Source organism: Ranitomeya imitator, chromosome 2, assembly GCF_032444005.1.
Source record: "Ranitomeya imitator isolate aRanImi1 chromosome 2, aRanImi1.pri, whole genome shotgun sequence".
NCBI lineage: Eukaryota > Metazoa > Chordata > Amphibia > Anura > Dendrobatidae > Ranitomeya > Ranitomeya imitator.
In genome coordinates, this window is record NC_091283.1 from 330,403,032 (window position 1) to 330,418,465 (window position 15,434).

Here is a 15,434-nt window from a genome sequence, read left to right on the forward strand (position 1 = left end):
GAGGACCTGTCAGGGGTGGGTTCCTGGCAGGTACCTAGCAGAAAGGACAGAACGTACGGAGCCGCGCCTGCACTACCTTGCGGCGGCATCCTAAGGAAGGACACGAAGCGAAGGATATTGTGGAGAAGTGAGAAACGAAATTGCAGCACAAGGAGATATCCAGTAGGAGTCGTGCCCCGAGAACGGCAACATCCTACTGAGGCGCATAGCCGGTGGCCGGAACGCCAAGGAAGTAACAGACTTCAAGCATTACTTCAAACAGCGGCAGGACAGTTAATTTTAGGTTGGCTGTCTACCTTACATCACCTAAGCAGACATAGGGGGCAAAGTTGGAGAGGGGCATCTCTAGGGTCACAGAATAGCTCCGAGCCTTCCCGTCAAACGGGTGCGTCCTATCCAGATATAAACTTGGGGGACGGAGATAAAGAGAAAGAAGAGATACGAAAGTTGTGAGGACTATCCCAAATGCTCAGCAGGGAAGAACTACAACACAGGCGCTAGTTGGTAGGCACTGATTTCCACCTGCAAAGGGAACTCTGGATGTGCCTTCGGACCGGCCGGACTCAGCCAGCCCAGTTAGCAGTGCTCTGGACTGAAGCCTTCAGTAAAAAGGTAAAGAGACTGCAACCCTGTGTCTTCGTTATTAACTGCGCTTCACACCATCGCCACATACACTACCGGGAAGCCCTGGGGATATACTTCACCTGTGGGAAGGTACACCATCTAGCTGCCATTCCAGATCCCAGCGGACCCCTAAGCAGCGTCGGTCCCCCTGACCTTATTCCACAGGTGGCGTCATGAATACTTGACAAACTACATCACCCTTTTATTGGACGCCCCTTAGCAGGGTCACGGACCGGGTCCAGCCACCGTGACAACCCCAGCACCGAGACAGAGAGGATCGGTACCGAGTACTCCGTGGCCCTGTGTCTGGGGGCGCTCTACTTGTGCCCTATGTTATGGTGTGGTAATGTTAATAAAATGTATTGGGAGCATGTATATAACATGGGGGCTCCTGGTTAGGGGCTGCACGAGTGGGGCTGCTTTCACACTAGCGCTTTGGTACGGTGCGTTGTGATATGTGGCAATCCTTATGCATCCCGATCCAGATTGCATCCCTATACTTAGCATAGGGATGCACGACGTGCAGAAAAAAACGTTCCTCTGAACGTTTTCTCTGCCTGACGGACCGTTTTTTTGCACAGGATCCAGTTCATGACGGATGAAACGGACGGCCATCTGTCACAATCCGTCGCTAATACAAGTCTATGAGAAAATGCAAATTTTTTCCAGGTTATTGAAGGGTGACAGTGACTCATCTGGGAGGAGCAGTCAGGAGAGAAGTAGATGTGTATGCTGGTCTGTCATACAGTGAACTTTCCTGCCTCACTAGAAGGGCTTGTGCCCTATGTTATGGTGTGGTAATGTTAATAAAATGTATTGGGAGCATGTATATAACATGGGGGCTCCTGGTTAGGGGCTGCACGAGTGGGGCTGCTTTCACACTAGCGCTTTGGTACGGTGCATTGTGATATGTGGCAATCCTCCCGATCCAGATTGCATCCCTATACTTAACATAGAGATGCATGGACCTTCATTTGCATCAGGACACATCAGGATCAGTATGCATCAGGATTTTTCATATGCTCCCAAAATGCAGCTTGTTGCGAATTTTGGGTGTTAAAAAAAAATCTGCAAACATCCTGGTACTTAGTAGCGCATCCAAAAAAAATAGAATTAGACTTACCGGTAATTTGGTTTCTAGGAACCTTCCACGACAGCAGTATCGCAGTATCGGAGGATGTCTCCCCGCCCTAATAGGGGACAGGAAACAAAGAGGTTAAATACCCCTCCCCTTCCTGTAACCACCAGTGTTTTTTCTGGACACAGTAACATGTATAGTTACCACTTAAGTGCAGGAATCATCCAATAAGAATATCAGAATATCAGATAGGGAGGGAAATTAGTGCTGTCGTGGAAGGTTCCTAAAAACTGAATTACCGGTAAGTCTAATTCTATTTTCTCCAGTCACCTTCCATGACAGCAGTATCGGAGTGATACCAACAGCTAATTTCTTTAGGGAGGGACATCTGCCTGCAGAACGCGTCTGCCAAATGATAGGTCCCTATAGAAATTTAGCCTGTAATACCTGGTGAATGTATGGACTGACGACCAGGTGGCGGCTCTGCATATCTGCTCAGAAGATGTGTTCCCTCTTTCTGCCCAGGAAGTCGAAACTGAACGGGTGGAGTGAGCTTTCAGCGATGCCGGGGGTGCAAGCTTCTGGGATGAATATGCAAGACAAATGGCCTGTTTGATCCAGTTAGTGATCGTACTTTTAGCTTCTTTTTTGCAACTGGATGAATAGGTTTTGGTCTATCCTCCAACCTTCCATTTGTTGGAGGTAGAAAAGGACCACCCTGCGGACATCCAGGGTGTGGAAGGCTTCTTCTTTTGGATTAGAGGTATTTGGACAGAATGAGTTGAGAACAATATCCTGACTTCTGTGGAAGTCCGAGACCACCTTAGGCATAAATGAAGGATCTAGCTTAAGGTTTATGCTATCCATGGTTATGGTTAAGTATGGCTCCTGTACTGACAAAGCCTGTAGCTCTCCTATACGCCTAGCGGTAGTGATTGCTACTAGGAAGACAGTCTGGAGGGTCTTTAAACTTGTTCTATGTGTAATACTACCTCAATTTTATTTACTGTAACTTAACTGTTAATAAAGTTGGTATGTAACTAGGGTTGCATTGCCATATTCTGCTTGACTTGTTGGGATTTGTAGTGCTGTGCACCGCCAGCAGGAGAAGTTGATACCATGGTATAGAAGCATTTATACATTTCTGTTCCAGGTTGGGTTGAAATAAACAGATTTTACTATTCCGTATGCTTTGCTTACATATTTTGGTGTGTGTACAGTGTGTGTGTATGTAGAGTGTATGTGTGTCTGTGTGTACAGTGTGAGTGTAAGTACAGTCTGTGTGTTTGTGTACAGTGTGTGTGTGTACCGTGTGTGTGTGTGTATACAGTGTGTGTGTACAGTGTATGTGTGTACAATGTGTGTGTGTGTATACAGAGTGTGTATACAGTGTGTGTGTGTACAGTGAGTGTGTATACAGTGTGCGTGTGTATACAGTATGTGTGTATACAGTGTGTGTATGTGTGTGTACAGTGTACGTGTGTATACAGTGTGTGTGTGTATAGTGTGTGTACAGTGTGTGTATATATAGTGTGTGTATGTATGTGTGTACAGTGTGCGTGTATACAGTATGTGTGTATGCAGTGTGTGTGTGTACAGTGTGTGTTAGCACAGTGCTTGTAACATGCCTTCATTTTTACGAATTATAATCTTATACAGCACCAACACATATCACAGCATTTACTAATTCAGAAAGGACATGTACAAAAAACGCCACATATTAGAAAGTAATACAGGTTAAGACAACAAATGAGTAGCAGGGCCTGTTCACAAGAGCGAACAATCTGAGGAAACAGCAATGCTAAAAAAAAACAGTCTGTACTGCTTCACTAGATACTTATACAGGTGTATAATGAGGCTCTCACCGTACAGGCAAACACCGGGAGCGAGGACAGTGGAAAACGTATTTCTATTTTAACCCCTTCCCGACATGCCCCGTACTAGTACTGCGCATGTCGGGTCCCTTGCTTTGATGTGGGCTCCGGCGGTGAACCCACATCAAAGTCGCGACATGTCAGCTGTTTTGTACAGCTGACATGTGCGTGCAATAGCGGCGGGTGAAATCGCGATTCTCCGGCCGCTATTAACCTGTTAAAAGACGCTGTCAAACGCTGACAGTGACATTTAATCGGCGCTTCCGGCCGGAAATTACCTCATTGCCGACCCCCGTCACATGATCGGGGGTCGGCGATGCATCAGGAGGTCTTTGAGACCTCTATGGTTACTGATGCCGGCCTGCTGTGAGCGCCCCCCTGTGGTCGGCGCTCATAGCAAGCCTGTAATTCAGCTGCATAGGAGCGATCTGATGATCGCTGCTATGTAGCAGAGCCGATCAGGCTATGCCAGCTTCTAGCCTCCCATGGAGGCTATTGAAGCATGGCACAAGTTAAAAAAAAGTTTTTAAAAATATGAAAAAAATAAAAAATTTATAAAAGTTTAAATCACCCCCCTTTCGCCCCATCCTAAATAAAACAATAAAACAATCAAACCTACACATATTTGGTATCGCCCCGTTCAGAATCGCCCGATCTATCAATAAAAAAATGATTAACCTGATCGCTAAATGGCGTAGCGAGAAAAAAATTTGAAACACCAGAATTACGTTTTTTTGGTCGCTGCGACATTGCATTAAAATGCAATAACGGGCGATCAAAAAAATGTATCTGCACAAAATTGGTATCAATAAAAATGCCAGCTCCGCACGCAAAAAATAAGCCCTCACACAACCCCAGATCACAAAAAATGGAGACGCTACTGGTATCGGAAAATGGCATTTTTTTTTTTAGCAAAGTTTGGAATTTTTTTTCTCCACTTGGATAAAAAATAACCTAAACATGTTTGGTGTCTATGAACTCGCAATGACCTGGAGAATCATAATGGCAGGTCAGTTTCAGCATTTAGTGAACCTAGCAAAAAAGCCAAACAAAAAACAAGTGTGGGATTGCACTTTTTTTACTATTTCACCGCACTTGGAATTTTTTTCCCGTTTTTTAGTACAAGACATGGTAAAACCAATGGTGTAGTTCAAAAGTACAACTCGTCCCGCAAAAAATAAGCCCTCACATGGCCAAATTGACGGAAAAATAAAAAATTTATGGCTCTGGGAAGGAGGGGAGCAAAAAACGAAAACACAAAAATGAAAAAGGGCCGCGGCAGGAAGGGGTTAAAAAAGAGTCATTTTGTGAGGTAAAGAGTGGCTCTTCATGGTGAGCCCCTGCCCCTCCACCCCACTCTCCACTCAGGATATCATTCACTGAGCTGAGGCCCCTGATCATGTGACCACCTGACTCCTCCCCTCCAATGACCTCATCACAGGTCCTGTGCACACAGAGAAGCCATATATGTGGAGTGCGGCTCTGCAGGTGGAGGTAGGTGCTGGAGATTCCCCATTACTGAGCGCAGGGGATATTAACCCCTTCAGCACTGACACTCTTTGGGGGTTTTTGTTCCCACTTAATAGGAATCATTCCGGTTGTGTCCTGTTTCCTGTAATAGATACATACGACCCAACTATGGAAGACCGGAAGTGAGGAAACGTATTGTTCTCATAGTACAGGGCCCATTTCTTGGCCCCACACAGTGTAATGCCCCATTTCCCCTTATGCAGTATATATGATGCCCCCCACACAGTATAATGTCCTCATTATCCCCCTGTGAGCAGGTGACTGGTTACAACACACAGACAAACCGGAAGTAACCAATATAATTATTGATTTCCATGATAATAGGAATTGTGATCCCTATGGCAACAGTGAATAATGCAAAACAGGGTGATTACGAGGTGAAATATACAATATCAGACAGGGCTGTGGAGTTGGAGTTGGAGTCTGAGCCCATTTTGGTGGAGTCGGAGTTTGATTCGGTATAAAATGGACCGACTCCTAAAATATATAATAAATTGGGTACAGTAGTTCAATGCAGTTTGTGGGGAATATTTTTTTCATAAGAATTTGGGAAAATTATGAATTGTCCTATAAATGTCTGTCCTATCCCTGATCTAAGGGCTCATTTCCACTTGCGAGAAAAACGGACAAGTGCAATCCGATAAAAAGTCTGATTGCACTTGGACCAATGTTTTTCAATAGGTGACATCTCATTTGTGTTTTTTTTTCTCAGCCGAAATTGGACTGAAAAGAAAAAATCGCAGCATGCTACGATTTGCTGTGAGTCTCGGACGAGACTCGCCAATGTAAGTCAATGTGTGCGAGAATAAAAATGCACGGAGTACGGACCATCCGTATTCCGTCCGTTTTTTTACGGATACCTTAGCATTTTGTGGCATAGAACACTGTAAATAGTCCTGTAAATGACTGTATAAAAATAGTTGCAGAGAAAAAAATGGATTGCATACGGATGTAAGGCTACTTTCAGACTAGCGTTAACTGCAATCCGTCACAATGCGTCGTTTTGCAGAAAAAACGCATCCTGCAAAAGTGCTTGCAGGATGCGTTTTTTCCCCATAGACTTGTATTGACGACGCATTGCGACGGATTGCCACACGTCGCATCCGTCGTGCGACGGATGCGTCGTGCTTTGGCGGACCGTTGGGAGCAAAAAATGCTACATGTAACGTTTTTTGCTCCTGACGGACCGCTTTTTCCGACCGCGCATGCGCGGCTGGAACTCCGCCCCCACTTCCCCGCACCTCACAATGGGGCAGCGGATGTGGCGGAGAAATGCATCCGCTGCCTCCGTTGTGCAGTGCGTTAAACGCTATCATCGGAATCTCTGCCCGACGCATTGCGACGGGGAGATTCCGACGCTAGTGTGAGAGTAGCCTAAAACGGATGGTGCGATTAAAAAAATTGCATCGAACTCGCATGACAATCGCATACTTTTCATCCCTTTTTTTCGGTCCAGGTTACGGACCATTTTTTTTCTCGCAAGTGGAAATGAGCCCTAAGGTGTAGACTTTTAGCTGAGATGAATCTGTGCTGCAGTTTATGTTCATGAAAAGTAGTGAAGCGCCTCCTCTACAGATAAGGGGAAAAAATAACAAACACACATGGAAGGAATGCCTGCATTTATCCCGGAACATCTGGAGTGAGCAGGAAAGCCAGATTAAAGAAGGTAAGTACTTCCTAAAGCATATCTAAACTTTCAATAAACTGTGCATAAATCAATAGTCCAGTATATGTTGTCTCTCTATGCTTGATATTTTAGTTTGTTTTTCCTCTTAGCTCATGTTTGGAGAAATTAGTTGCCCTGATAACTTATATGCACTATACATAGAATATAAGGGGAAAAACTGTTTTCTAATGTCTCAAATTCAGAAATACAGTAACAGGATCGATGAGGACATACTGTATATATTTGTGTGTTCTGCAATATGATACTGCACAAATATGCTCCCTCTCTCCTCCCCTCTTCATAGACTGTGAAGAAATCTGATGTGAAGCATTTAGTGAGCTGTACCCTGACGAACTTTATACTTATCATCTGTCCTATTGATTTATGCAAAGATTGTTTTATTTATATCCTAAATTGTACAGTGCATGATTCCCTATTCTTGCAAGAATTACAATATACCTTATTTTTTTACAGGACAAAAATATTTTGAGATCGAATTTACATAATTACAAAATGTCTAAGAAGCATCTTATGAAGTCAGAGTATTTGAGCATTTTACAGTGACTCAATATATAAAACATTTTGTGTGTCAGTGTATATGTGACCCAGATGAAAACAAATGCTGTGATGCCAAAATCATTGCATACTCAGGCAGTGATAAAAATGCTCCTTCAAGAGCTTCCAGTCTGAGAAGACATTTACAACACTGCCACGCATAAATTTACAAAGCTGTGATTGAAAAAGATCACAGCAGCACCAACAAACCAGAGACCAGCACTTCCCGCCAGGCAAAGGAGGAGGAAAGAGCATCTCAAACATCAGTTACAAGATATTTTGTAAGTGACAAAGTTTTATACTTACTGCAGAGTGTATAATAAATTGTAAATATGAAAAAGTTTTTTTGTTCTAAAGTTGTATTCCAATAAATATATTTTATGTTTTATCTAAATGGCTTGATTATTGTATCATAATAATGATTAAAAGCCTAATGTTACCATTTTACCATAGTAAATTTATCACTTAAACATGAGCCACGTATGAGGGATTTGGAGTTGGTGTCATGGAAATTGAGGAGTCGGAGTTGGAGTCGGAGATTTAGCCTACCGACTCCACAGCCCTGATATCAGATACACAATTAATTCTCCGGCTCACTCTCACTGTAATAGCAGCCTCTAACCAAATGTTACTTTAGCTACTGCAAAGGGTGATTTTCCTGATAAATATGGTTGACAACACTGTCTCTTTTGCGAACACAGGGCATAGTGGGGTCTCCATCTTTTCCCATTAGGCCATAAGTCCTCCTGGCAAAGTCTATCAAGGCTCGCAGGGCCGCCTTCACTTCAACTGACTTTCGCCTTGTCTGTTGTACCACCCTGGACCAACACCTGTACTGACATCAGTGCTGGAAGCAATGGCCCGGCTCACTCGTGCCTCCTACTCTTCCCTGCAGGCATATAATACTGAGCAGACTCTCCTCACAGATCTTCGGTACTTGAACAATGACGGATGTCTCTTGTACCAAAAGAAATAAGAACTGTGACTCTGCTCTTGCCTGATGTAGTTTGGAATCTGGGTCTTGGCCAGCGCAGGTCAAGTTCTCAGTCCTTGGCAGGCATAGTCTGGACTCTGGGTTTGACCAATGCAGGTGTGGTTCTCGGGCCTTGGCTGGCATAGTCTGGACTCTGGGACTTGTCTGGTGCTGCCTGAGTTCTGCCGCCACAACCAGCTGCCTTGGGCGCTTTGCCATGGCCTGGTACCAGGCAGCAGCATAGGACACAGCGCAGCAGCAGCACCGGACACTGTGCAGCACCAGACATGGGAACACCCCCTCATCCCAGCCTGTGGCCTGCAGCATCACCCCACTTCTGCCTCCTTCAGCAGCGACCCTGGGACCCTGCTTCAATGCAGCCACAACCCCTGGTAAGCAATAAGATGCATGGACTAAAAGAAGCACCACCGTTTCAATAACATTTTTTCCCTATTTTTCTCCTCAAAATTTGGGGTGTGTTTTATAATCCGGAGCATCTTATAATCCGAAAAATACAGTAGAAATTTTTGCAAATGTAATAAAAAAGAAAAACGGAAATACATGGTCAAAAGTATTCAGACCCTTTGCTCAGTATTGAGTAGAAGCACCCTTTTGAGTTAGTACAGCCATGAGTTTTCTTGGGAATGATGCAACAAGTTTTTCACACCTGGATTTGGGGATCCTCTGCCATTCTCCCTTGCAGATCCTCTCCAGTTCCGTCAGGTTGGATGGTGGACGTTGGTGGACAGCCATTTTCAGGTCTCTCCAGAGATGCTCAATTGGGTTTAGGTCAGGGCTCTGGCTCGGCCAGTCAAGAATGGGCAAATTGTTCTGAAGCCACTCCTTTGTTATTTTAGCTGTGTTCTTAGGGTCATTGTCTTGTTGGAATGTGAACCTTTGGCCAAGTCTGAGGTCCAGAGCACTCTGGAAGAGGTTTTAATCCAGGATATCTCTGTACTTGGCCGCATTCATGTTTCCTTCAATGACAACCAGTCGTCCTGTCCCTGCAGCTGAAAAAAACCACCATAGCATGATGCTGCCACCATCATGTTTCACTGTTGGGATTGCATTGGGCAGGTGATGAGCAGTGCTTGGTTTTCACTACACATACTGCTTAGAATTATCACAAAAAAGGTCTTCATCTAATCAGACCAGAGAATCTTATTTCTCATAGTCTGGGAGTCCTTTGTGTGTTTTTTAGCAAACTCTATGGAGGCTTTCATATGTCTTGCACTGAGGAGAGGCCACTCTGCCATAAAGGCCCAACTGGTGGAGGGCTGCAGTGTTAACTTTGTGGAACTTTCTGCCATCTCCCTACTGCATTTTCACCCAACCACTAACCTTGAGTGGAGAAAAATGTTTGGTGTTATCATTCATATTCTTTGAAAAAAGGCCAGGAAAGCAAAAATTCTGCCGGGGTATGTAAACTTTTGAGCACAACTGTATGTAGCCTCAGTACTCACAATGCACAGACTGGAGCAATTCACCTCGGGAACAGGGTTGGGTGAGTAGTGTGTGTGTTTTTTTTTTAAATATCGGGAATTGTGAGGTATAACATTAAGAACAGAGATGTTTGGGCTCTCACATTGAGTGTATGGCTGGTAGAGGACATAATACCGAGTAAGGGGCTGTGGCGGACTGTAAATGTTTCCATACTGAGTGGGGTCCTTATTTTGTGTAGAAGGTTGTGGTGGCCATAATACTGTGAGGTGCTGTGGGGGCCGCCTTACTGTGTGGGGTCTGTGGTGGCCATAATACTGTATGGGAGACCTACATGGGCAAACAGAACAAATTCCTTGTGATTAGTCAGATAGGGATAAATACAGTAAGTGAGAAATACAGACCTTTGGTCTATCTGGTTGCAGTCCTGAATTGATATAGTGTTGTGTGCCTGGAGGGAGACATCAGATAGTACGTTCTGAAGGAAAGCAAAGATATAATGGCAGTGAGAATCTGGATTGCAGGCAGAGAGAATAGCGGAAACAAAGAGTAGAGAGAGGTTCTTAGATCAGGTTTGCTGAACTATTTGGCTTATAACAGAAGTTATGTACCTCCACATGTAACCAGAAAGTTCTTAACTCTGCATAATGCAGAAGAATCATTCATAAAGTGTTGTGCCTCCTACCTGATGTATATACTTCTCATCAAGTTCTTGTTAAGTAAAGTTTATTTTTGGATTTTTCTCTCCCTCATTCATCTCCATACCATCTGGTACGGGCCTGCCAAGTACAACGGCAGCATGCGGTCTGTAAAGTCAGGAGATATCACTCCACCAAATATATATATTATTTGTATTATTTATATAGCATCATTGATTCCATGGTGCTGTACATGAGAAGGGGTTGCATACAAATTACAGATCTCACTTACAGTAAGCAAACTAACAATTACAAACTGATACAGAGGGGCGAGGACCCTGCCCTTGCGGGCTTACATTCTACAGGATGGTGGGGAAGGAGACAATAGGTTGAGGGTTGCAGGAGCTTCGGTGTTGGTGAGGTGGTAGCTTCGGTAGTGGCGAGGAGGCAGCGGGGTCAGTGCAGGCTATAGGCTTTCCTGAAGAGGTGGGTTTTCAGGTTCCGTCTGAAGGATCCGAATGTGTGTATATTATATATATATATATATATATATATATATATTGGTATGGTGACAGGTCATTTGGTTAATGGGTGGTATGTATCGCAGAGGTGGATGGCCCTGTGATGGAAGCCTGAGCTTGTTTTCACAGCAGATCTACTGCTGAGAGCTTTCTATACATTGGGAAAGCTTCTAGGTGACTTGGAGTGATGAGTGGGTCCAGTCACCTACATACCCCACCCAAGGGGGTGTGTCTGAGCACCCAAGATGGTGTCTGTGTGTTTGTGCATGGGTGGCAGTGCTGGCTAGTGTGAGCCAGAGTGAGGAGGCTGTTTGGCACATTGTCTGTGTGCTGGGAGGGAGAAGGCCTCCTGTGTATGTGGATCCAGACCGAGCCTGAGTGCTGGACATTACCCCAGCCTGTGTGCCCACAAGCCTGAGGGAGTAGAATCCTGCCAGGACCTATGTGAGGTCAGGGTCATGTGACATGGCTATGTGAGTTAGTGACTGCTGGTGTCTTGGGAGAGCAGGAACTCCCACATGGCTCTCGGAGGAGCTAGAAGACTGCTATGGACACTGATGCTTTGTTTTACCTGCTGTAAAGCCTGTTTTTTTCCTTTTTCTTGGTGCTTCCGGGTTTATAAAGCAAATAAGCTAATATAGACTTTGAAAGGAATGTGCCTCCTGTCTTCCTCCTGTCGCACCTGAGTGAGTACAATCCCTACAATATATACAGGTGTTTCTCACAAAATTAGAATATCATCAAAAAGTTTATTTATTTCAGTTCTTCAGTACTACAAAAAATGAAACTCATATATTATATAGTCATTACAAACAGAGTGATCTATTTCAAGCATTTATTTCTGATAATATTGATTATGGCTTACAGTCAATTAAAACCCAAAAGTCACTATCTCAGTAAATTAGAATAATTTGTAACACCAGCTTGAAAAATTATATTAAAATCTGAAAGGTTAGCCTACTGAAATGTGTGTTCAGTGAATGCACTCAATACTTGGTAGGGGCTCCTTTTGCATCAATTACTGAATCAATGCAGCGTGGCATCAACCTGAGGCACTGATGAGGTGTTATGGAAGCCCAGGTTGCTTTGATAGCAGCCTTCAGCTCCTCTTTATTGTTGGGTCTGGTGTCTCTCATCTTTCTCTTGACAATAAGGTCAGGCAAGTTTGCTGACCAATCAAGCACAGTGATACTGATACAAGTATTGGTACTTTTAGGAGTGTGGATTGGTGCCAAGTCTTGCTGGAAAATGAAATTTCCATCTCCAAAATTTTTTGGGCAGAGGGAATCATGAAGTGCTCTAAAATTTCCTGTTTGACAGCTGCACTGACTTTCGTCTTGATAACACACAGTAGACCTACACCAGCAGATGACATGGCTCCGCAAACGATGACTGTTTGTGGAAACTTCACACTAGACCTCCAGCAGTTTGGATTGTGGCCTCTCCACTCTTCCTCCAGACTCTGGGACCTTGATTTCTAAATGAAATGCAAAATTTACTTTAATCTGAAAGCAACATCTTGGACCACTGAGCAACAGTCCAGTTCTTTTTCTCCTTGGTCCAGGAAAGACACTTGTAGCCCATGTTCTGATATGTCTGTGTGTGGTGGCTCTTGAAGCAATGACTCCAGCAGCAGTCCACTCCTTATGAAACTCCCCCAAATTTTTGAATGGCCTTTTCTTAACAATCCTTTCAATCCTTTTCCTACCACACTTTTACCTTCCACTCAACTTTCCATTAATATGCTTGGATACAGCACTCTGTGAACAGCCAGTTTCTTTAAAGACCTTTTGTGGCTTACCCACTTAGTGGAGTGTGTCAATGACTGCCTTCTGGACATCTGTCAAGTCAGCAGTAATCTGTCAAGTTTAAATGCTTAGGAAGCCTTTGCAGGTGTTTTTTGCTAATTATTGTTATTTACTGAGATAATGACTTTTGGGTTTTCATTGGCTGTAAGCCATAATCATCAACATAAACAGAAATAAATACTTGAAATAGATCACTCTGTAATGACTCTATATGAGTTTCACTATTTGTATTGAAGAACTGAAATAAATTAACTTTTGTGAGAAACTGTGTATATATAAAGAACAGACCAAAAGTTTGGACACACCTTTTCATTTAACCCCTTCATGACCCAGCCTATTTTGACCTTAAAGACCTTGCCGTTTTTTGCAATTCTGACCAGTGTCCCTTTATGAGGTAATAACTCAGGAACGCTTCAACGAATCCTAGCGGTTCTGAGTTTGTTTTTTCGTGACATATTGGGCTTCATGTTAGTGGTAAATTTAGGTCAATAAATTCTGCGTTTATTTGTGATAAAAACGGAAATTTGGCGAAAATTTTGAAAATTTCGCAATTTTCACATTTTGAATTTTTATTCTGTTAAACCAGAGAGATATGTGACACAAAATAGTTAATAAATAACATTTCTCACATGTATACTTTACATCAGCACAATTTTGGAAACAAAATTTTTTTTTGTTAGGAAGTTATAAGGGTTAAAATTTCACCAGCGATTTGTCATTTTTACAACGAAATTTACAAAACCATTTTTTTTAGGGACCACCTCACATTTGAAGTCAGTTTGAGGGGTCTATATGGCTGAAAATACCCAAAAGTGACACCATTCTAAAAACTGCACCCCTCAAGGTACTCAAAACCACATTCAAGAAGTTTATTAACCCTTCAGGTGCTTCACAGCAGCAGAAGCAACATGGAAGGAAAAAATGAACATTTAACTTTTTAGTCACAAAAATTATCTTTTAGCAACAATTTTTTTATTTTCCCAATGGTAAAAGGAGAAACTGAACCACGAAAGTTGTTGTCCAATTTGTCCTGAGTACGCTGAAACCTCATATGTGGGGGTAAACCACTGTTTGGGCGCACGGCAGGGCTTGGAAGGGAAGGAGCGCCATTTGACTTTTTGAATCAAAAATTGGCTCCACTCTTTAGCGGACACCATGTCGCGTTTGGATAGCTCCTGTGTGCCTAAACATTGGCGCTCCCCCACAAGTGACCCCATTTTGGAAACTAGACCCCCCAAGGAACTTATCTAGATGCATATTGAGCACTTTAAACCCTCAGGTGCTTCACAAATTAATTTGTAAAAATGAAAAAGTACTTTTTTTTTCACAAAAAAATTCTTTTCGCCTCAATTTTTTCATTTTCACATGGGCAGTAGGATAAAATGGATCATAAAATTTGTTGGGCAATTTCTCCTGAGTACGCCGATACCTCATATGTGGGGGTAAACCACTGTTTGGGCACACGGCAGGGCTCGGAAGGGAAGGCGCGCCATTTGACTTTTTGAATGGAAAATTAGCTCCAATTGTTAGCGGACACCATGTCGCGTTTGGAGAGCCCCTGTGTGCCTAAACATTGGAGCTCCCCCACAAGTGACCCCATTTTGGAAACTAGACCCCCCAAGGAACTTATCTAGATGCATATTGAGCACTTTAAACCCCCAGGTGCTTCACAGAAGTTTATAACGCAGAGCCATGAAAATAAAAAATAATTTTTCTTTCCTCAAAAATGATTTTTTAGCCTGGAATTTCCTATTTTGCCAAGGATAATAGGAGAAATTGGACCCCAAATATTGTTGTCCAGTTTGTCCTGAGTACGCTGATACCCCATATGTGAGGGTAAACCACTGTTTGGGCGCACGGCAGGGCTCGGAAGGGATGGCACGCCATTTGGCTTTTTAAATGGAAAATTAGCTCCAATCATTAGCGGACACCATGTCGCGTTTGGAGAGCCCCTGTGTGCCTAAACATTGGAGATCCCCCAGAAATGACACCATTTTGGAAACTAGACCCCCAAAGGAACTAATCTAGATGTGTGGTGAGGACTTTGAACCCCCAAGTGCTTCACAGAAGTTTATAACGCAGAGCCATGAAAAAAAAAAAAAAAATTATTTTCTCAAAAATGATCTTTTAGCCTGCAATTTTTTATTTTCCCAAGGGTAACAGGAGAAATTTGACCCCAAAAGTTGTTGTCCAGTTTCTCCTGAGTACGCTGATACCCCATATGTGGGGGTAAATCACTGTTTGGGCACATGCCGGGGCTCGGAAGTGAAGTAGTGACGTTTTGAAATGCAGACTTTGATGGAATGCTCTGTGGGCGTCACGTTGCGTTTGCAGAGCCCCTGATGTGGCTTAACAGTAGAAACCCCCCACAAGTGACCCCATTTTGGAAACTAGACCCCGAAAGGAACTTATGTAGATGTGTGGTGAGCACTTTGAACCCCCAAGCGCTTCATAGAAGTTTATAATGCAGAGCCGTGAAAATAATAAATACGTTTTCTTTCCTCAAAAATAATTATTTAGCCCAGAATTTTTTATTTTCCCAAGGGTTACAGGAGAAATTGGACCCCAAAAGTTGTTGTCCAGTTTCTCCTGAGTACGCTGATACCCCATGAGTGGGGGTAAACCACTGTTTGGGCACACGTCGGGGCTCAGAAGGGAAGTAGTGACTTTTGAAATGCAGACTTTGATGGAATGGTCTGCGGGTGTCACGTTGCGTTTGCAGAGCCC

The 15,434-nt window shown here is 43.5% G+C and overlaps 1 protein-coding gene across 1 annotated transcript in view; it reads left to right on the forward strand.

Moving 5' to 3' along the window:
* The window catches only part of LOC138666492 (zinc finger protein 300-like), a 74,277-nt gene that overhangs the window by 20,812 nt on the left and 38,031 nt on the right, over positions 1 to 15,434 (forward strand). Inside the window, exon 2 of the mRNA XM_069754709.1 lies at positions 5,018 to 5,070. Coding sequence (XP_069610810.1) covers positions 5,018 to 5,070 — 53 coding nt within the window. The remainder of the gene's footprint in view (positions 1 to 5,017; positions 5,071 to 15,434) is intronic.